The following is a 21278-nucleotide window of genomic DNA, read 5'->3' on the forward strand; positions in this document are numbered from 1 at the left end:
CTTCTGTGTGCTGGTATCACTTATGGTTTGTTTCATGGCCTAGGCAGTTGGTTATGACACTTGTATTGTTATATAGGACTGCTCTTTATTTCTTATGGAGTTTTTCTATGTTTCATTGTTCCTATGATGAGATTATGAGCTCCCTTGGGTATCTTGACTTTTGAGAGAAAATGTAGTGTAAACCTGGGGAGCAAAGCTGAGTCAAACTCGCTAGGGTTTGAATCTGGCCGCAGTGACAACAAGCTGGGGGTTAATTACCTCATCTGTCTCCCAGCTCCTATGTTCAGGGGTATAATAAAGACTAGAGATAATATAGGAAAGACATTTGCTGTGGCCCATCCCTAGTCAAGTTGATGTCCTAGAGTTGGCAAGTCCTTAATAAATATAAAAATGTTAATTTATTTGAGATTCAACCTTATGATGTTTTGTTGGAGAGTTACAACCTGGCCTCAGCCTGCAGTGTGCTATGTAGCTGCATAATTGAGCACTTGCTGTATACAATACACTAGATTGGAGACAGCTATGCTTCAGTGATGCTTCCTGGCACTCAGGGGCTTAACTGTCTCAATGGTATGGGCCATTGATATTTCTAATAGTAATAGGCATAGCAATTCTTTGCAGCCAGCTGGCCCACTGGGTCTTATGGCTTTCATCTTTCCTATTATTTAATTTAATTTAACAGACATGCCTATATCTTCAAAACTGCATGCTTATGTGCCTGGTAAATGACCTATTACTGCCTTTGCCAGCATCTTTACATAGGTTTCTTGTCTTCTCAGCTGTAAATCCATCAGAATCAGGTCACAAGAGCAAGCTGAGTCTTTTACAGTCAGAACAAAACTTTGAAAAACAACAAGAATGTGCTATTTTCCTCCAAATACTTGGTCAGAAGAAGACCCAGTGCATTGTTGTGGGATTGTAACAGCTTTACTCTCCTTACTGAAAATGTTTAATGAGATAATAAATAATCATCAAGTCATTTGTCCTCTTTTTTTCTGTTCTTCATCCCTGAATATGACTGAGGACCCTACTCAAACAGGAATGGGGAGATTGAACTGGTCATTTCCAACTTTAGCTTTAAGGCAGAGTTAAAATTAGTTCCAATATAAACCTTGATCCTTGATTTTGTTCCAGAAGACCCTAGCGGTATTTCTACCATAACACGATATACTTTTTTTTCCCCCCAAATCACATACTGTTTTTAGAGGGCTTATTGGAAAAGTAGAGTTGAGACAGTATAGCTGCAACTTTATGACTAGAGTCTGAAAAAAGTAATCATTGGTGCCTGGGAAGATGTTTTGGACCACTTAGGCAGGCAGCACAGTGTGATACTAAAAAACGTACTAAGGATATTCAAATGAGAACAGTGCTGGCAGTTGCTGAGGCAGCTCAGATGGAAATGGAGCTCTGAGCCAGTGGGGCTGCACTTAAGTGTGTGCAGCTAGATGTGTGGGGGATGAGGACCTGAGTGCAGGTACTTGCTTCCTTTCCCACCACTTTATTATGAAAAATTTCAAAAATACTGAAATGCTGAGGAAATTGCATAGCAAACACCCATATATCTACATGCACTCAATTTTTAAAAACCAAGATTTTTTTAAATATAATTCTTAAATTTTTAAAAACTATAGTGGAAAAGCTTTTTTTTTTTCCTGCTGAAAATTACAATTCCACCTGAACTTTTCCAGTTCCTTTACCATGGAAAAATTACATTTGAACCAAAGGTTTTTATGTTTAGTGATATCATTCCCCTATTTTCCAATTGTATATGACCTAATTTGCACTACAGAAGTGGACATCTCTGCAGCAGACCAGGCTGTGAAGTGTGTAGTGTGTGTGCTGTCTCCCTCTGCTGCTCTCTTGTCCCTGTAATAGTTGGAGACCCATGGGACAGAGAGAGCAAAGAGCTCATAAACCTTTTTTTTTTTTTTTTTAAACACTTTTTTTTTTTATTTATAGAGGCATGTTTTATTTATTTATTTATTTGTTTGTTTGTTTGTTTTGTTTATACATGCACTGGGTACAGTCAGAAGCGCGGGAGGGTGAGAGAATTCACCAGAGCCAGAGCAGGGAGCAGAGCAGGCAGAAGGACCGAAGTACACTGCTGAGGGGAGCAGCGGGCGGCAGGAGAGGTCTGCGCGCCATGTGGGACCCTCCTCTGGTGGCCGGGGAGCAGCCGGGGATCGAACCACTGCGCTGCAGAGGTCGCCGGCAGCTTCGCAACCCAGCGCTCAACCGCTGCGCCACCGGGGAGGCCCAAGAGCTCATAAACCTTTTACCCCACCGTGAGGCACTGACATTTTTGCCATTTATGTGGTTTTAAAGATCATATAAAGGTTTATACCTTCCTTGTCCAAATATTTCCACCTTCCCATGGAAGACTCATGAATGTCTTAATTTTAGTTTATGTATATAAGATATACATATATTATAAAATATAAAAACTTATTTTAAATATAGTAGTTAATCTCTGAATTAATGGAGATATTTGGAATGGCAAATTGTTAACTTTTAGAAAGAGGGAGGGCCGCCCTGGTGGCGCAGCGGTTGAGCGCTGGGTTGCGAAGCTGCCCGCGGCCTCTGCGGCGCCGGTTCGATCCCCGGCTGCTCCCCAGCCACCGGAGGAGGATCCCACATGGCGCGCAGACCTCTCCTGCCGCCCGCTGCTCCCCTCAGCAGTGTACTTCAGTCCTTCTGCCTGCTCTGCTCCCCACTCTGGCTCTGGTGAATTCTCTCACCCTCCTGCGCTTCTGACTGTACCCAGTGCATGTATAAACAAAAAACAAACAAACAAACAAAATAAATAAATAAATAAATGAAACATGCCTCTATTAAAAAAAAAAAAATAAAATAAAAAATAAAAAATAGAAAGAGGGAAAAGTACATGTGGATCTGGTCTTGGCTCTCAGGGAGGATGCTAACAGTCAATTACTTCCTTTCTTACTCTAGTCTTAGAGGGAAAGAATAATTTGAGAGCTGGGGATCCCATAGCAGACACAGGGCTAGCTACTGTGAATAGAAGACAACTAAGTGGAAGCACCGAGGGAATTTGCATGGTACTATGACTGTCAGCTTTCAACAATGGTTGTCCCATCTCATCCTCATAACTCAGAGCTGTAGAGCAGGATGTGGAATGGGTGACCAAGGGAGTGGTTGAGGATTTGTAACTGTAAGGAGTGAAAATATGTTGCCCTGATACCCTTCTCTTTTTCCCCAGATCGGGCCCAGCACAGACAGCGTCAGTGCAAACTTCCCCCACCCCGTCTTCCACCCATGTGTGTCAACCCTGCCCCTGGAGGGACCATCTCTCGAGGTAAGGGAGGAGCCTTGCCTCCAGCATCAACTTGGGCCAGGGACTATGGGGAGGTGGGCAGCAGTAGGAGCCTGGGTTCCAGGGCCCTGGGCCGCTGGAAAATGAGTGAGGAAGAGTGGGGTTAGGAGAGCTGTTGGAGCCCTCAGGGAGAGAATATTGGAAGGTCTGGGTTATTTCATGATTCTTGGCCAAATGGCTCGACCCTGTGATCTCATTGGGTCTCTTTGTGTGACCAGGAATAGAGCGTAGACTCAGTCTGGGTGTTTATTACTAGTGTGGAAAATCTGCAGGGCTTGGATCTTCTAGGCTCCTAGGTAGTCCCTGGCACAGGTGGCTCAAAAAGTACAGGGTGCTGTAGCAGGGACAGAACAGAGAACAATCACTTTGCCCCGTGCCCTCCATCTTGGAGGCTTTGGGGATCCCCAGCAAATCACTTCCTTCTTCCCCTAGCACCTCAAAGCACTTTACTGACATGAAAATCTGTATTTTAGTCTATTTAGCAAGGTAGGCTTTCCTTTTGCTTGGGGAGATTGCCAGAGCACCCAGATAATTGACAGCTCACCTAAGGTCCCACTGGTACCTAGGGATAGGGCCAGTATAGGACCCAGGGGAGACCTCTGCCCGTGAGCATCTCCTCTCTTCACTCAGTCTTAGATCTTCACTAGGTCTAGACCAGTGCACCCGGCTGCCCTTCTCTGCCCACTGGCTGGCTGTTCATGCCAACCCCCCAATTGCCTAGTGCAAACAGTACTATTTTAGGTCATAGAATCTTTCTCTCATGTGAAGACAGATTATCCACCATAGGCTCTGTCTGTAAAGTGCTTTGAAGGTCAAGAAGTCAGGAAGGGTCTGGGGAGCACAGAGCACCTCCATATCTGCAGCCCACACTGCTGCCATGTTGCCAGGCAGTTTCCACATGCACCATCCAAGGCAGTGGCCCTGTCTATGGAGCAGTATAGAAATAAGTACTTCTGGCCCCTCTGACCATTTGACTTAGGTTTTAAAGAAATGCCACCCCTACCGTTGCCAAAACAAGAGTTGATTGCCCTTTTTTTTTTCTTTCTTAAAATGCCCTGTAACTCGAAAAGGCTGAACGTTAACATTTCCAACATGGCAGGTGAGTGGCTCTGAGAGTGTCAGATGTGCTTTGGCTAAGCGTATAGATGGTTAGTTGGGATTACCCAGGCAGCACAGCTAAGCCATACCTCCTTGAGCACATGCAGAGGAGAAGGCAGCTGCTCCCTGTGGGGTGACCTAGCAAGCCCTGTGTGCTGTCTGCCCCAGCGGAGCCCAGCCCACCTTAGCCCCATTGTCTCCTCACAGCTGTGCCTCCAGAAGACATCCATGGGTATATGCATCTTTGCCTTCTCTTTCTCTCTCTCATTTTTAGCTGTGTTTCTTCAACATAGAAGCTATATATAAGTGCATATATAAGTGTTGGAACTTTCTGCTTTGCTTTCTCATTCCCTAGAGGCTTTGCTAGTACCTCTGCCCTTAAGAAGGCAGTGTGTGCCAGAAACAGTCTTTCTGGTGTTCAAATAAGGGAAGCAACACTCAGAAAATGATGGCTACTTGAATAGGTTATAGTGCCCAGCAGAGAAAGATTTGAATTGGAAAATATGATCACCTTCTTTCCCCAGTATGCTCTCTCCCTCTACTGTCAACTTCTTACCAATCCCTCTTTTCGAGATAAAGGGGGAATAAATTAAGAAGCTCACTTCTACGCCTCCCCTGGGAATCTTCCCCATTTACCTGGATCTGAGAGGTAGGACACACAAAAGTGACATGGGATAACAATCCTGGGGGCCAGTACTGGTCTTTCCTGTCCATCCCCTCATACAGATGTATTTCCTCTTCTAGGTATAGTGGTTTTTCTCAAGGGGTCTTGTGACTTTTCAGATATGAATGGGAAGGTGTGACTATGGGTAGGATAGTCAATGTGCCCACCAGGCACCTGTGGCTTCCCTTACCTTTTTGTTGCCAACCAGATGGACAATTTCTTGCCATTTTGACCACCCATAAAATATCTATGTTCAAGTTGACAGAGCATTGGCTGACCTCTGGTTTTTATAGGTATTGGTCATGCCTCTTACTTTCCTCCAGAAGTTCTCTGTTCTGACCAAACTCTAGAGTATCTTCAACTTCCTCCTGTTGCTTCTTCCTAGGGCCTCCAAAGTTTAGATTCCTAAGAGACGCTCCTGTGTATTCAGGTCCTGTGCACCTTAAGTGCATGCTGCCAGATGTTTGGCATATCTAGTACCAGATGTGCTTGATTTAGAAGTGGCTGGAGAGTTCTGTGAGCCAGTAAACCCTTTCTCTTTTCAGAACTTCCCTCCTTTCTTCCTGGCAAAGGAGTCAACTTTCTCTCCCCAAAGAATGGAGAGTGGAAGAAGGCTTACTATTGGTGGAAAGGAAGGAGGACATGCATAGGCCCTTCTAATGTTCTTCAAGATGTTCTAAACCAGGAGTCAGAAAACTTTTCTTTAAAGGTCGAAGAGTAAATATTCCAGGCTTCGTGGGCCACATGATTTTTCTTGCAGCCATTTACCTCTGCCATTATGAGTGTAGTAATAGATAATACCCAACAAATAAACATGACTCTGCTCTAGTAAAACTTTATGAAAACACGTGGTGGCAGATTTGGTCTACAGGCTGTATTTGGCATCCCAGGCTCTAGACTGTTGTGAAGAAGACCACAGAATCTAAAAGGTTTGCAAGAGCTGGTCAAAGAATTACCCTCATTTTTTAAGAGGTAATGAGGTTTATAGAGATGAGATACTTGCACAAGGTCTCATACCAACTGTTAGAGGTCGCATGAAGTAGCAGAGTAGGGAAAGGAGGATAAAGAGCTCCCTGACACCCAAGTAGTTTGTTGACATCACCTGGCACTTTTTCCCCCTAAAATATCAAGCGTTTGTTTGAAATGTTTTCTAAAATAGAGAAAACAGCATAATGAACCCCCGTGTATCTATCACCTAGCTTAAACAATTAATTCATGGCCAATCTTGCTCTGTTTATATTTTTCCACTTTGGCTGTGTTGTTGAGAGCAGATTAATGAAATCCTAGCATTTCACCTTAAACTAGGTGACAGAGCAGAGTGCTACACTGAAAGTTCCTGAGCACCAGGATGGGCCCAGACCCACTTTCTACATGTGGTCTTCCTGTCTAGCCTGTTGTCTTCCAGATACTACAATTTTCAAATTGACCTTAGTCACTGCTGCCACTATTAGCTCTCATAAGCTTCTGGATTCTTCTGGAATTTGGGCTGCTAACAATCTTTGAAAACTACTCCTGAAGGGCATCCCCGGTGGCGCAGCGGTTGAGCACTGGGTTGCGAAGCTGCCCACAGCCTCTGCAGCGCCGGTTTGATCCCCAGCAGCTCCCCAGCCACCGGAGGAGGGTCCCACATGGCGTGCAGACCTTTCCTGCCGCCTGCTGCTCCCCTCAGCAGTGTACTTGGGTCCTTCTGCCTGCTCTGCTCCCCGCTCTGGCTCTGGTGAATTCTCTCACCCTCCTGCGCTTCTGACTGTACCCAGTGCTTATATAAATAAATAAATAAATCTTTAAAAAAAAAAAAAACAAAAAACTACTCCTAAAGCTGGGTGGATGCTTTAGCTTTTGACAAATTAAAATTTACTTGGCCAAATTTTTTTTTAAAGATTTATTTTATTAATGCATACAAGAGCTGGGGTACAGGCCAGAGATGCGGGGGAACAGAGCAGGCAGACTGACTGAAATACACTGCTGAGGGGAGCAGCGGGCGAGGCAGGAAAGGTCTGCTGCTCCATGTGGCCGGCCAGGCATCGAACTCATGCTGCAGAGGCTGTGGATTGCTTCATAGTGCGGTGCTTAACCAGGGAGGCCTTACTTGGCCAAATTTAAAGCCCTGAGCGAATCATGTTTTATACCAAAGATCTTGCCATCCCAGTATGAATGATCTGATTAGGGTGTTTGATGGAGTTAGTGGTGTCTTCTTGCTAAGTCAAACCATTGCTGCCAAGGCCACTTTCCCTTTCACCACTTTCTTGATAAAAACTCATTGAGGAAGAAAGGGAGGCGTAAGAGTTGAAGCTACCCCACCCTGCCCTGGGTCTGTCTCTAAGAGGCCCATTCTGTGTTGTCTCAGACCTCAGAGGGCAGGGACTTCTCTCGGAAATCAAAGCCACTTTCCAGAACTTCCCATTTTATGCTAACCACAGCCATGCCAAGTTTGTTTTAATTTTCTCTCTTGATGAAACTGCCTAAGGTTCATAGCTGGCAGGTGGCAGTTGGGGCAAAGCCCAAGTGTTGAGACTTATATTCAGTGTCATTGCCATTAGTCAGCTGTCCTCAAAATGTAATTCCAGACTAGCAGCCTCAGTGTCATTCAGCCAATTATTTAAAAAGCAGGTTCTAGACTTAATGAATAAGTAGCTCTAGAAGTAGCTTCCAGCAGTGTTTTAAAAAGCTCTCCAGGGGATAATCTGAGTCAGGTCTAGAGTTATCAAGCAAAGCCCTCCCTTTCAGCCTGTCTCTAACTACATTGCCAGCCTCCAGCCAAAGGACTGAGACTTGAGTCCCCTTGCAGTCACATTCATTGCCCCTATATACAGGCTCAGCTGGTGTAACTCCTAGCCGACTCAGAGCCCTGCTCCTCAGTGCCTTAAGAGGCAGAAGTGAAATGGGCTTGGCTTGGACCCAAGCATAGTGGTTTGGATACAGAAGCTTATTTGGTTTTCAATCAAGGAACAGCAGCTTCATATTCTCACTGGTGGACGAGCTTAGTTCTTAGGCACGGTGTTCAAGCTGGATATTGTTCACCTTTGACTCCAGCTCTGGGAATTAAATCTGGTCTGCTTGTATTCAAGAGGTCTTCCTTGTCCTGTCTCCAGATTCTTCAGCAGGTTTACTTTGTAAGTCGTTAAATGGGGTGGGGGTGCCCTAGTTCAGCAGTTTTCTTACTCTCTGGTCTAAGTGCAAGCCAATTTTTGGCATAAGTAGGTGAGAGTTATTTACTAGCAAGGATGGGACCTAGAAAGAATTCAAGTTCCTTTTCTTGGATGAACATTTTGCTGAAGCCTGCACTATTTCGCAAGATATCTCTTCCTGCCTCCGATTCAGATGAGGCGCTGTCTGTTACTAGGGAAGGGATTTCAGTTGGGCGGAGCCGCGGCCTGGCTGCCCACCCTCCCACTGGAGCCTGGACTGTGCGAGGCCGGAGCTGGGCAGCCACACTGCCTCGCTTGGTTCCGGGTCCGCCCAGCCAGCAGGGGGCGCACAGCTTTAGTCCGCCCGCCCCTGCCGGACTGCCCTGTCCTTGTCAGACTCTGGGGCCGCGGGGGCCGGCGGGAGCGCGATGGCGGCGGCCAAGAGGCTCATGTCGCTGGCTGCCGGCGTCTCTCCGCGCCTGCGACCGCCGGGTCCCCGCACGACTGGGCGACAGGGACGCTCACGCGGCCTCTCATCAGGCTGCTCCCGCCCCGAGCACATCAAGGAGGTCGCCGAGGTCGAGGCAGGGGAGGTTCAAGGTGGTACCAGGGAAGGCGACGAAAGCATGGTGAACGGTGAGGGCAGAGCTGGGGGCGGCGGGGCCGCGGCGCCCTTGACTGTGGGGTGGCAGAGCTAACGGCTTAGGCTGGGGCCGAGCCTGGCGGGCCCTCTCTTTGATGGTGGCCGAGACTTCCATGCGCCAGTGGGTGGCAGCCCTACTGCTGTCAAGCTAAATGTGGCTCAGGTCTAAGTGGACCCCTCTAAGAGTGGAGCAACTGCATCTCGCAAAAAATAGGTGAGAGTTGCTGATTCTCCAGGGACTGCGGGGAAACGGGTAAAGTCCAAGCTTTGCCAGGGTGGGTGGTCAAGGGTTAGAGCATCAAGGCTTAGCAAGCCTCACCAGTATGGGAAAGACCTCAAAATACACCTGGGACTTAAGGATCTTAGAGACTCCAGTGACTCCAGTGGACCCCAGTGTTGTACCTCCTGAATGATACAGGGAGTGAAACTGGTGAGAGCATCTCTGTCCATCATGGAAGGCTAAAGAGGGCCAGCCTCAGCTTGCCTCAGAAAGCTGGATGGAGTGCCAGTACACATCTGTTGTTTGTGCCTGTGGGTCTAGTGGGCTACTTAAGAGTTGGGTCTCTATGTAGGATCAATCCCCTTTGATTTGTCTTACATGCAGTTTCTTGACTACTTGATTCTTAAATTATAAGTTACCATTTAGAGGGAGATTGGGTCATGTAGAATCCTTCCTCCTGACCAGTTGATGTAGGAATCTGTTCAATGAAACAGCCCCTACCCCTGCAGCAGAGTTACAGCAGAACCCCCAGGGGAGATTTTTCAAAAATACAGAACCTTCTTCCATTATCAAAATACTGTGTGGCGATCAGGGTGTCTAGGGCTGTCAAAAAGCTCCCCAGGAAGTTTATGATTAGTCTTTGCAGGTACACATGTGTGTGTATGCATCCCCTACAAAGTTCCAGTTTGGGGCTGTTTTAAAGTTGAGTGTAATGCTAGAGTTTGGGTGGAGAATGGGAAGGTTTTCTGCTCCTCTATTGGTTTGTGACCCTGTATCTCTTGAAAGGTGTCTTTATTCCCTCACAGCGGGCTTTTTCATGGCCTGGCTAAGGCCTGTGTCTCGAACAAATTGCCTGTAGTGGAAGTCTCACCCGTTTGTGCTCTGGGATTAATCCAAAGTACAAATTTTAAAAAGTGAGGCACTTCTCAGAGTGTCTGAGCTTCTTGTCTCTCCTTAACTCCAGTAAACAATAGGGAAGAGTAGCCTGTGTTTCAGTGATGGAGGTCCCTAATCAGTGCCCTAGCAAAAAGCTGACTGTAGGGCCTGATAGACTCTGGGGCTAATTCTTCCTTTTGTGTGTCTTATTTTAGGAGGAGCCTTGCATTGTCTTGATCTCCAGTTTGTGTGTGCAGTGGACTTTTTTGTTTGTTTAGTGCCTTCTTTCAGACATCAGACAAGGGGGGGGCAGTTATATTTGTAGACTTCTGTAGCTGATGTATTGAAATGAGAGCTTGGCTGGGGACGAGGATGCTGGCTGATTCTCCTCTGGGTTGTGGGTCTCAGAACTGTCAGGAGATGGTCCTACAAATGGGTATGATCTCACTGGCCCTTGTAAACTTTGAAGGCATTCCTCCTTTTCCAAGATGATCCTGGGTGGTTTGAGGTCATGAGCCAGCATCCTCAGTATCTAGCCCACGGTTGCCCTGACACATCCCACTGAATTTTTAAAAGAAAAAGAACAACTATAATGCTTTTGTTCTTATTTTCCTAGCTTCTAGGGACCTATTAAAAGAATTTCCACAGCCCAAAAACCTTCTCAACAGTGTGATTGGAAGAGCACTTGGCATCTCACATGCAAAAGACAAACTGGTCTACGTGCACACAAATGGACCCAAGAAAAAGGTAACTCTTTGGTTACCAGGATGAACTATTGGTCTGAGTCAGGATGGAGAGTGGGTGCCCTTTTCTCCCTCTGATTTCTGTGTCAAGGAGGTCACCATGTGTGTTTTCTGAATTGATAATAATCAACAAAGGACCTCAGAGCAAAAGCTAGATTTGAAGAAGAACCTGGTTTAGGGAAAGGGCAGGTGAAGTGAGGCATTCTTACCTTGTGTAAGACAGACCTCTGCACTGATTCCTGGTTTTGGTCCCCCATTGATTAACTAGGTCTGCAAAATGAAATAACAAAAAATTAAAAAGATTAACTAGGAGTGCAGAAGGTTAGAGAATCCTGTGCCTAGGGTCTTATAGGTTCTGGGATCCACAAAAGCATGCATATAAACCATTGTGACGAAGATTTTTAATAAAGATGGGTCCCAGCTTACCTTTTGGCAGTTTGAAGAAATAAAACGGCTTGCGATGGGACAAATGACTTGTTAGAACCTTGTGAGGAGTTAATGATGGGTTTGGAATTCTCTTCTGCACTCTCAACTCTGTTGTGAGGTCCACGGCTCTGCTGTTGCGTCTCCATGTGATTGTAACAGTTTTGTAGTCTGGAGAAGCAAGCGTCCTAATTTTCTCTTCTCTTCCCCAGAAAGTCACCCTCCACATAAAGTGGCCTAAGAGCGTGGAGGTAGAAGGCTATGGCAGCAAGAAGATTGATGCTGAGCGGCAGGCTGCAGCCGCGGCCTGCCAGCTGTTCAAGGTGACCCTTACCTGGCTAAAGCCATGTAGATCTCTCCCTCCTAAGAAATTCCCTACCACTATTGTTATGGTCTCTTTGGTGCCATGTGCATCTAGGTAGAGGTTGACAGGGTATTCGCCCATTTACCTGTCTTCCCATTTTATGCATGGTTCTATTCTTAGTGTTCAGCCAGTGGGGGAATTTATTTATTTATTTATTTATTTATTGCTACCATAGTTGAATCTACTTTTTTTGTGGTTATGCAACCACAAAGAAGAACCCCTTACAAAGAAACATTCCTAAGTACAATACCATGGGTATATTGCCATTTTGCTTTCTCTTTTTTCTCATTATTTCATGTGAGTTTTCCCTGTAGTCCAAGCTCTCTGTTGTAGTGGAAGCATGCTAGTGACTTCTCTTACTTTCCAGTGGTAGGACATGGGTACCCTTCAGGTTTTGACTTACCAGCATTTATCAGATCTGCAGTGTTTCTCACCAACCTGTTTATATCCATCCTTCATTGAGTCCCTTCGTGGCTCTGCCAACTTTATGTCTTCCTCCAGTTCCTAGGTCTTCATCTCTGCTCTGACAAAGACAGGGCTGTAGGATGAGCTTCTCTTTTGCTCATGGGCTCCAGATCTGCATTTTCTCTGCCTCCTTTCTCTATTTGAGGAAGAAATTCTCCTTATCCCTCCCCTCAAAATTCTTCCTTTTTTTTTTCTTTCCCCTTTCTGTATCTGTTCTCTGTCCCCTCCCCCATCCTTTTGATTTTCAGATCCTTCCTCTCCTGATTCTTTTCTGTAGGCCTCAGAAATACTTCAGTGTTCTGATCGCTTCCCTCAGCTCTGCTTCACTGCCAACAATTTTCTGTGCTTGTGGTTCACATTTTCTCCACTCTGGTATTGCAGCCACGGTCACAATTGCTGGTTACCTACACATCCTGGAAGTGGTTGCCAGGTGATTCTTGATGATTAGAATAACTTTTCCAGACTCATCAATCTCTTCAGTTTTCCCTCAGCTTGAATGTTTTATGGCTTTGGCACTTCCCAGGCAGCTCTTTCTATGCCCCAGGGTTATACCTGCTCTCCCCTCTGGTTCACTCAAAGCTCATCTTCTCCCATCTTCTGTAAACATTACTCTTTAACTCTTCTCCCTGGAAAAATCTTATCTCTTAGAGGTTCTGCCATCCTGTGTTTACTGTCTCAGAAGTCTCCATGTCATAGGATTGCTCTGCCTTGGGAGTTCTCCACTGGGAATGGCTTTACATCCCAGGGGACATTTGGTTGTGTTTAGAGACATTGGTGATGGCCAGATGAGGCCAGGGATTCCTCTAAATGTCCTACACTGCCATAAGACAGCCCCCACAACAAAAAACTGCCAGGTCAGAATGCCAAAAAAAGAGAAATTCTCTTACCTTCTTTGGAGAAATCCTTTGCCCATTTTTTTTTTTTTAAGATTTATTTATTCATCTATTTATTTATTTATTTATTTTGTATTATTTTATTTTTTTTAATAAATTTCATTTTTATATTCCCCCATACAATTGCAAACCCCCCCATTCTGACCCCAATCCCTCCCCTCCTGCCCCCCAAAAAGTGTCTCTGGTTCATAGTTTTTTGTTGATTTTGATTTTCACTTTCTTATAGTTATTCATTTTCCTGGTCCCTTATTTAAGTTTTCTAGATTCCTGCTATGAGTGAGACCATCCGGTATTTTTCTTTTTCTTTTTGGCTTATTTCACTGAGCATGATCCCTTCCAGCGCCATCCATGTTGCTGCAAATTGCATGTGTTTATCTTTTTTGAATGCTGAGTAATATTCCATGGTGTATATGTACCACATCTTCTTGATCCAGTCATCTATTTTTGGGCATTTGGGTTGTTTCCAAAGCTTAGCTATTGTAAAGAGTGCTGCTATAAACATAGGGGTGCAGGTGCTCTTTGGAATTGATGTTTCTGTGTCCTTTGGGTAAATACCTAGGAGTGGAATTGCTGGATCATATGGAAGCTCTATGTTTAGTAGGTCCAGAAATCTCCACACAGCTCTCCATAGTGGTTGGACCAGTTTGCACTCCCACCAACAGTGTAGAAGAGTTCCTTTTTCTCCACACCCTCGCCAACATTTGCTGTTGCTAGTTTTTTTAATATGTGCCATTCTCACTGGTGTGAGATGGTATCTCATGGTAGTTTTGATTTGCATTTCCCTGATTACAAGGGATGTTGAACATTTTTTCATATGCCTGTTGGCCATTTGCATTTCCTCTTCAGAGAAGTTTCTTTTTAGCTCTTCTGCCCATTTTTTGACTGGATTATTTTCTTTGTTGTTGCTGAGTCTCATCAGCTCTTTGCAGATTTTTGTGATCAGTCCTTTAAGATTTATTTATTTATACAAGCACTGGGTATAGTCAGAGATGCGGGAGGGTGAGAGAATTCACCGGAGTCAGAGCAGAGAGCGGAGCAGGCAGACTGACGAAGTACATTGCTGAGGGGAGCAGCGGGCAGCAGGAGAGGTTTGCGTGCCATGTGGGACCCTCGCCCAGTGGCCAGGGAGCGAACTGGTGCTGCAGAGGCTGCGGGCAGCTTCGCAACCCAGTGCTCAACCGCTGCGCCACCGGGGAGGCCTCTTTGCCCATTTTTTTAATTGGGTTGTTTTTTGTTGTTGTTATGAGTCCTTATTCTGGAGTCCATAACCTTTTCTTTCTTCAACATTGATACTCTCTCTTCTTCAACTCTTCTTGTTTCCCCCCAAACGAGAATACTTATTAAGTATTGCCCTCACGCTTTGTTCAAGGTGCCAGCAACACCAACACACAGGTAATTGAGAAAGCTGTTAGAGTAGCCACAGCCCATAGGGGAGGTGCACACATGAGGAGTGAAATGCTTCTCAGCCTCCTGAAGAGTGCAGGCTTATTTTTAGAATTTGCGAGGGGCCAGGAATGGATCAGGATACAGAGGCATGAAACCAGGATGTATGTGATCAAATGAGAGGAACGTGAATGTTTGGTCTGAGCGCTTGGTCAGATGGTATTGACAAGTAAGTGGGAGCCAGCACCCCAGTGTCTTCGATATCACAGTAAAGAATTTTGATTTGATCCTATGGATGCTGGGTCTGTTGGCTCATAGCAATGTACCTGGACTCTGGTGCAGTCATCCACTATCAAAGGGCTGGAGTCTCACAAACCTGCTTGAGTCGTGTTGCCTTCTCCAATCTCAAGTTGAACCTGTACTTTATTCATAGTGTTCCTTGTTTTGACTTCTCATTTAATTTTTTGTTCCTTAGACCCTGGTTGCCTGCATTTCTATTCTGCCTCTTAGATTCTCTGCTTCTTGAGGGCAGGAATCAGGTCTTATTCTTCCTAATGATGCTCAGGTTACGGCATGTTGATTTGTATATGAAAAATGTTTTGATATTAGGAAAAGAAAGAAGATATACTCACAAATAATATTGCTGTATAAGTGCCTTTAAATTATTTCTAACATGTGGTCCTAGTGTTGGGTTCTGTGTCAGAAGGTGTATCTGTTCTATGCTGTGGGCCACATAGTTCCTAATTGCTGTATTCACTGAAGCTTCCTAGATCACTCTGAATGCATCTGCTTCCTTGTTGTCCTTTGTGGTCTTGTTTTTTGTCTAATAGGTATAAGAATTTACTTTGTTATTTTCATCTGTCAAAACTAGACATTTAAAGTGTTCTCTCTATGCCCAGTTCTGGACTAGGGGCTGAGGTGGGTAGACAGGTCAAAAAGCACAATTCCTACAGATGAGGAACTTAAGGTGTAACTGGGCATGTACCAGGCAAACTAAGGTTCGAGGATGCTATGGACCCTCACAATGCCTCTTTACCCCCTAGGGCTGGGGTCTGCTGGGTCCCCGGAATGAGCTGTTTGATGCAGCTAAATACCGTGTGCTAGCCGATCGCTTTGGCTCTCCGGCTGATAGCTGGTGGCGTCCAGAACCCACCATGCCACCCACTTCTTGGCGGCAGCTGAATCCTGAAAGTATCCGACCAGGGGGGCCTGGGGGACTATCCCGCTCTTTGGGCCGAGAGGAAGAAGAGGATGAGGAGGAAGAGCTGGAGGAAGGGACCATTGATGTCACTGACTTCCTGTCCATGACCCAGCAGGACTCCCACACCCCACTCAGGGACTCCAGGTACAATTGGAATTGGAGTAGGGGATGCAAGGGAAGCTGGGTGCACCTTAAGGTGGCGACTGAGGGATATTCCTTGGGATCCTTCTCTGAGATGGGAAGATCCACACGGCTTGCATGCCCTGTTATTCATTGCTATATCTGCCTGTTCTTAGGAGAGAGCCAGTAGTGGTCTTAATTGTGTGGCTGGCTTTCACAGCCTCATGTCACCTTCCTTAAGCACACTCAGATCTCCCAGAGCCCCAGCAATTACTTTTCCTGCCCCCTGCCCTGTCATCCTTTGAGGGGAGCTGAGGGAGCATCATCCATGCTCTGTGTCTGTGAGCGGATCACGGGCCAACAGAGATGCTCAGCCTGCTCTCTCTTTCAACGCTCCTGGCTGCTTGCTGCAACACTACGATTCCTAGTACTCTGGATTTCAGAACCTGAGGTGAAGTTGGCCCAGGAGGAGATAAAACTTACTCACCTAAACTTTTGGTCCTCCCAGGGGGGGTTCCTTTGAAATGACAGATGACGACAGTGCTATTAGGGCTCTGACCCAGTTTCCGCTTCCCAAGAACCTTCTGGCCAAGGTGATTCAGATTGCAACATCATCCTCCACAGCCAAGGTAAGTTGGGTCTCCTGGAAGGTGTGTAACTAGGAGGATCTTTTTTATCTGGTTTTCCCCAAGCCTAAGTAGGAGGGAAACTGCAGGTGTGTGGCAGGATCAAGGATACCTCTTGCCTAGCCCAGCCGTGGGAACTTGGGACTCTCAGAAGGTGAAGAGGGTGAAGTAGCAAGGATGAAATGAATGGAAGTCCAAACATAGGAAGAGCACAGGGAGTGGGCTGGGACGGTAGGAGTGGAAGCACCATCTCTCTTCAAAGGTGGCAGGAGTGGAGGAGGGGGGTCAGGCATGGGCAACTCTCTTGCTGAAGTGTGAATTTTATCTTTGCTGCCAGGCCTGAGGGGCTTTGGTTAAGTAGAGCTTCTCTCCAGGTGCAAGGCTGTTTGGATCCCTCTGGTGCCGTGCCTGGTTGTCCACTCATGCTGATAGCTTAAGCCTGCGGCTGCCACCACTTCTGTTTGTCTTAAGGTGCTCAGAGACAGTGGGCTAGGAAGGCAGATAGAGCCATTGCCCAGACACCATCTGCTATAAAATAGCAGTATAGCAGAAGCCAGCCCAGGATGATGAGCTACTGCCCTATGGCCTCTTGCTTCTGCCAGTTCAGTGGACTTCTTATGCGCCTGATGTTTGGCACCTGCTGAGATGAGGGTTAATTCCATCTCTAGGTTCTTCACATTGTGAGAATGCCCAGATACTTTATTTCCTGCTTTTTAATAACTCCCTTTCCTTCTGTGTAGAACCTCATGCAGTTCCATACTGTGGGCACTAAGACCAAGCTGTCCACTCTCACCCTGCTCTGGCCCTGTCCCATGACCTTTGTCGCTAAAGGACGCCGCAAAGCAGAGGCTGAGAATAAGGCGGCTGCCTTGGCCTGCAAGAAACTGAAGGTGAGACAAGGGGCTTCCTGGTATGCTGCATGTGTCATGGGCTCCTTGCTACCCTTGAGAAGTTGGTCCTTTTTCCAGGAAATGAAATCCACCATACTACCTGGCCTTTAGCCTGGGTATGGAAGTATCTGTTGTCCGAGCCTTGTCTGTTGGGCCTGTTTGAAAGTCCTGTTACAAGACTTTCCTATAGTCCCTCTGAGAGAGGGTGAGAGTGGGTTTGCCTCAGGTGAGCTCAGCCTTCTTGGTGCTGTTGCCCAGAACCTGGGTGAAACTGGAAGAAGACAAACTCATCATTTTGAATGGCACACATCTGGAGAAACAGATGTGCTGTGTGCTGTGACTCACAGATGAATAGCCTGAACCATGCCAGGGACAGGAGAGGAAAGGGATCCCGTTTCACTGTGAATACCTTGGTCAGATATACTTTGGTGCATGTTTGGTTCTGGAAGCTGCATTGTTGGTAAAGCTGGCGTGAGAGGTAGTGAGAGCTTGGCGAGTGGAAGAGAGAATGGCTGTGTTTGTATATCTGACTCAGGAGGGTGAAACTAGGGCTAATGGGGAGAACTTTGAGGAAGTCTGAATTTTAGTCTGATAGACACAAGCACTGGTGGTGAGAAGCCTCTGTGGTTGGGCCCTTTCTGGTGGAAGGAGAAACTTCCAGTTGGCAGCAGTGTTTAAGGTCCTGGGAAAGGATGGTAGCCTTTCCTGCAGCAAGGTGGCTGTGTTGGCACCATCCAGAGACTGCATCCCTGCTCTTGAGGTCTGCCAGGAGGCCAGAGGGAGGGTAGACTTATTGAAGGAGGGTGTGTTTTGTTTGGGTGTTGGGTGAGAGCAGAATCCAGACAGTATGGTGGTGGGAACACAGGACCACAGGGCTGGAGGATTGGTTTTACACACGTAGCTTGAGGTGTCCTGTTGTATCTTTGGTGAGCTGGCTTTGGGCCTGTAGGAAAATAAGATTCATGCAGTATTTCTTTTCCAGTGGGTTATTTTATCAAGTTGCCTAAGTAGACATAGGAAATTTCTGATACATTTGTATAATGGGGTCACACATGGAATGGGTGCCATGCAGACAGGTGGAATGGCAGCTGGATCTGATTGGTTGCTGCGGGAGTAGGGTGGACTTTGGTGACACAGAGCGGGGGCCTATGTGTGTTATGGTAAGGGGCTGGCCTGCCTGTCCTAGAGGTCCACGTTGGGAATTGGTAAGATTAGATTGGACAATTTGTGGGGGTACAGCTGCTCAGGGACAGGTTTCTCAGTGACACTCTTCCTGGCAGGTGTTGGGGCTTTTGTGCTTAGACATGTCAGGTCTTGCTTTTCTTAAATTTTAACTAAATTTTGTGTTGTGTGATTTCCATTTTCCTGGTTTCCAGTTTTTCTCTACCGTGAAAATCAAATCTCATAGAAAAGAAGTTGCTCTGCACTTCTCTTTAGAGCTCCTGAGTCTGTCTAGGAGGCTCAGCCTGTCTAGACTAAACCTTAAGTGTCCCCTCTGCAGAGCCTGGGCCTGGTGGACCGGAACAATGAGCCGCTTACCCACGCCATGTATAACCTGGCCTCGTTGCGTGAGCTGGGTGAGACTCAGCGCCGGCCGTGTACCATCCAGGTGCCTGAGCCCATCCTCCGCAAGATAGAGACCTTCCTGAACCATGTAAGAGAATTGCCCTCCATCCCCAGGTCTTCTGTGCCCACTCCCACCCAACCTGCTCCAGACCAAAAGCTTCCACCAGTAGCTGGCTGTAGAAACTGCCCATTTCCCCAGGGAAGTCAGGGACTGAGTCCTCTGCAGGGGGTTAGGCCACAACATCTGACCCAGGTGCATCATGTGGAGGGGCTGGTTGTGAGTGAGTGAGGAAGAAGGTAGTTCCCTTTACCCATTTTGCTTACCTCTTCTGTTCCAGTATCCCGTGGACAGTTCATGGATCTCCCCAGAGCTCCGGCTGCAGAGTGATGACATCTTGCCTTTGGGGAAGGACTCAGGACCCCTGAGTGACCCTATCACAGGCAAGCCCTACATGCCTCTGTCAGAAGCAGAGGAGGTGCGTCTGAGTCAGAGCTTGCTGGAGCTGTGGCGGCGGCGAGGGCCAGTCTGGCAGGAGGTTCCCCAGCTCCCTGTGGACCCACACCGGGACACCATCCTCAGTGCCATTGAGCAGCATCCAGTGGTAGTCATCTCTGGGGACACAGGCTGTGGGAAGACCACGCGCATCCCACAACTGCTGCTGGAGCGCTATGTGACTGAGGGCCGAGGTGCCCGCTGCAATGTGATCATTACCCAACCTCGCCGCATCTCCGCTGTGTCTGTGGCACAGCGGGTCAGCCATGAACTGGGCCCCACCCTGCGCCGGAATGTGGGCTTCCAGGTGCGGTTGGAAAGCAAGCCCCCAGCTCGAGGTGGGGCCCTGCTCTTCTGCACTGTGGGCATCCTCCTGCGGAAGCTGCAGAGCAACCCCAGCCTGGAGGGCGTGAGCCACGTCATTGTGGACGAGGTTCATGAGCGGGACGTGAACACAGACTTCCTGTTGATTCTGCTCAAGGGCCTCCAACGGCTCAATCCGGCCCTGCGGTTGGTGCTCATGAGCGCCACAGGCGATAATGAGCGCTTCTCCCGCTATTTCGGTGGCTGCCCTGTCATCAAAGTTCCTGGTTTCATGTACCCTGTCAAGGAGCACTACTTGGAGGACATCCTGGCCAAGTTGGGCAAGCACCAATACCCACACCGGCACCGGCACCACGAGGTAAGGTTATGTGCTGCTTCTGCCCAGGGCTCCTGGCTTTCCCTCATGAATTCCCCGCTTCCCTGGCCCAGTGGTCTGGTGAGCCCTCCCCCAAGCCTCTTGTTTCCTTGATAGAAACAGAGGAGTGGATTCAGGCTTGGGTGGCAAGGGGTATGGTCAGAGTTGGAGGTGACATGTACCCAGCCTTACTGAGTTATGGTAGACATGTCCTGTGCACCACCACCTGCTCTGGGGCTGTGACTGTGGTCTCTCTTCCCTCACCCCAGTCTGAGGATGAATGTGCCCTCGATTTGGACCTCGTGACTGATCTGGTTCTGCACATAGATGCCCGTGGGGAGCCAGGTGGGTGTTTTTCCCTCTTCCCTGTCCCTTCCTGACCTGCTGGGAGCAACCAGCTCATGCTTGCAGACTCCCTTCACAGGTGGGATCCTCTGCTTCCTGCCTGGCTGGCAGGAGATCAAAGGAGTGCAGCAACGCCTCCAGGAGGCCCTGGGCATGCATGAGAGCAAGTACCTCATCCTGCCAGGTGAGAGCCTGGGTGCAAGGAGTCATGGAACCCAGACACCACTCCTGTCCTTGTTCCTGGGGATTAACTCAGCTGGGCCTGGGTTTCTGATTAGAATGCACTAATTTTTGCTGACTTTATGACCTTTCCTGAGGATATTGTTTATCTAGCCCTCAGTTTAATCAAAATGGGGTCAAAATTCTTGCCCCTGCCCTTACTGCAGGGAGGTTTGATGGGAGCAGTGCCTAAAACCAGTGTGTTCTTGCTGCCTACCAGTGCACTCCAACATCCCTATGATGGACCAGAAGGCCATATTCCAGCAGCCTCCAGTTGGGGTGCGCAAGATTGTCTTGGCCACCAATATTGCTGAGACCTCCATCACAGTCAATGACATCGTGCACGTGGTGGACAGTGGTCTGCACAAGGAGGAACGCTATGACTTGAAGACCAAGGTGGTACCCATCTCCTGGGCCCAGCCAGCTCCTGGGGGAAGAACTTCAAGTTCCAAGGTGGCCCCCAGTCCAGATCTGCCTTGGACCTGCTGTGTGTGTCTGGAGAAGGCCACACTTGTGGGGTCTCAGTATCCCTGTTGGGGGGCGGGGGGTAAGGTGGGGAGAAGAGTGCTGTTGAAGCATTGAGGTAAAGACCAGGTATGGGGAAGCACTGAGGAAGTCCTGTGGCGTCTGTGTTGCTGCTCACCTGCTCCCTCCCCCAGGTGTCCTGCCTGGAGACCGTGTGGGTGTCACGAGCCAATGTGATCCAGCGCCGGGGCCGGGCGGGCCGCTGTCAGTCAGGCTTTGCCTACCACCTATTCCCACGTAGCCGGTTGGAGAAAATGGTCCCTTTCCAAGTGCCAGAGATCCTGCGCACACCCCTCGAGAACCTGGTGCTGCAAGCCAAAATCCACATGCCTGAGAAGACGGTATGGCAGTGATGGGCTGGGGCCAGGGGCAGCCTTGGGAAA

General features: G+C 47.7%; 1 protein-coding gene across 12 annotated transcripts in view; it reads left to right on the forward strand.

Moving 5' to 3' along the window:
• Positions 1-21278, forward strand: part of DHX30 (DExH-box helicase 30) — a 43100-nt gene that overhangs the window by 20013 nt on the left and 1809 nt on the right. For 9 of the 12 annotated variants that reach the window (XM_037528231.2, XM_037528214.2, XM_037528222.2 and 6 more), the window contains 13 exons: positions 3218-3313; positions 4402-4430; positions 10577-10707; positions 11339-11449; positions 15275-15576; positions 16061-16181; positions 16919-17068; positions 18570-18722; positions 18973-19809; positions 20076-20151; positions 20231-20335; positions 20591-20766; positions 21030-21236. In XM_037528231.2, the coding sequence (XP_037384128.1) occupies positions 3218-3313; positions 4402-4430; positions 10577-10707; positions 11339-11449; positions 15275-15576; positions 16061-16181; positions 16919-17068; positions 18570-18722; positions 18973-19809; positions 20076-20151; positions 20231-20335; positions 20591-20766; positions 21030-21236 (2494 nt within the window). Of the gene's footprint in view, positions 1-3217; positions 3314-4401; positions 4431-8649; positions 8858-10576; positions 10708-11338; positions 11450-15274; positions 15577-16060; positions 16182-16918; positions 17069-18569; positions 18723-18972; positions 19810-20075; positions 20152-20230; positions 20336-20590; positions 20767-21029; positions 21237-21278 lie in introns of those variants that run through there. The other 3 variants (XM_054693830.1, XM_037528255.2, XM_037528172.1) reach the window with 2 other exon arrangements.

Source organism: Talpa occidentalis, unplaced genomic scaffold, assembly GCF_014898055.3.
Source record: "Talpa occidentalis isolate TD23 unplaced genomic scaffold, MPIMG_talOcc4v2.1 talOcc4.10, whole genome shotgun sequence".
Taxonomy (NCBI): domain Eukaryota; kingdom Metazoa; phylum Chordata; class Mammalia; order Eulipotyphla; family Talpidae; genus Talpa; species Talpa occidentalis.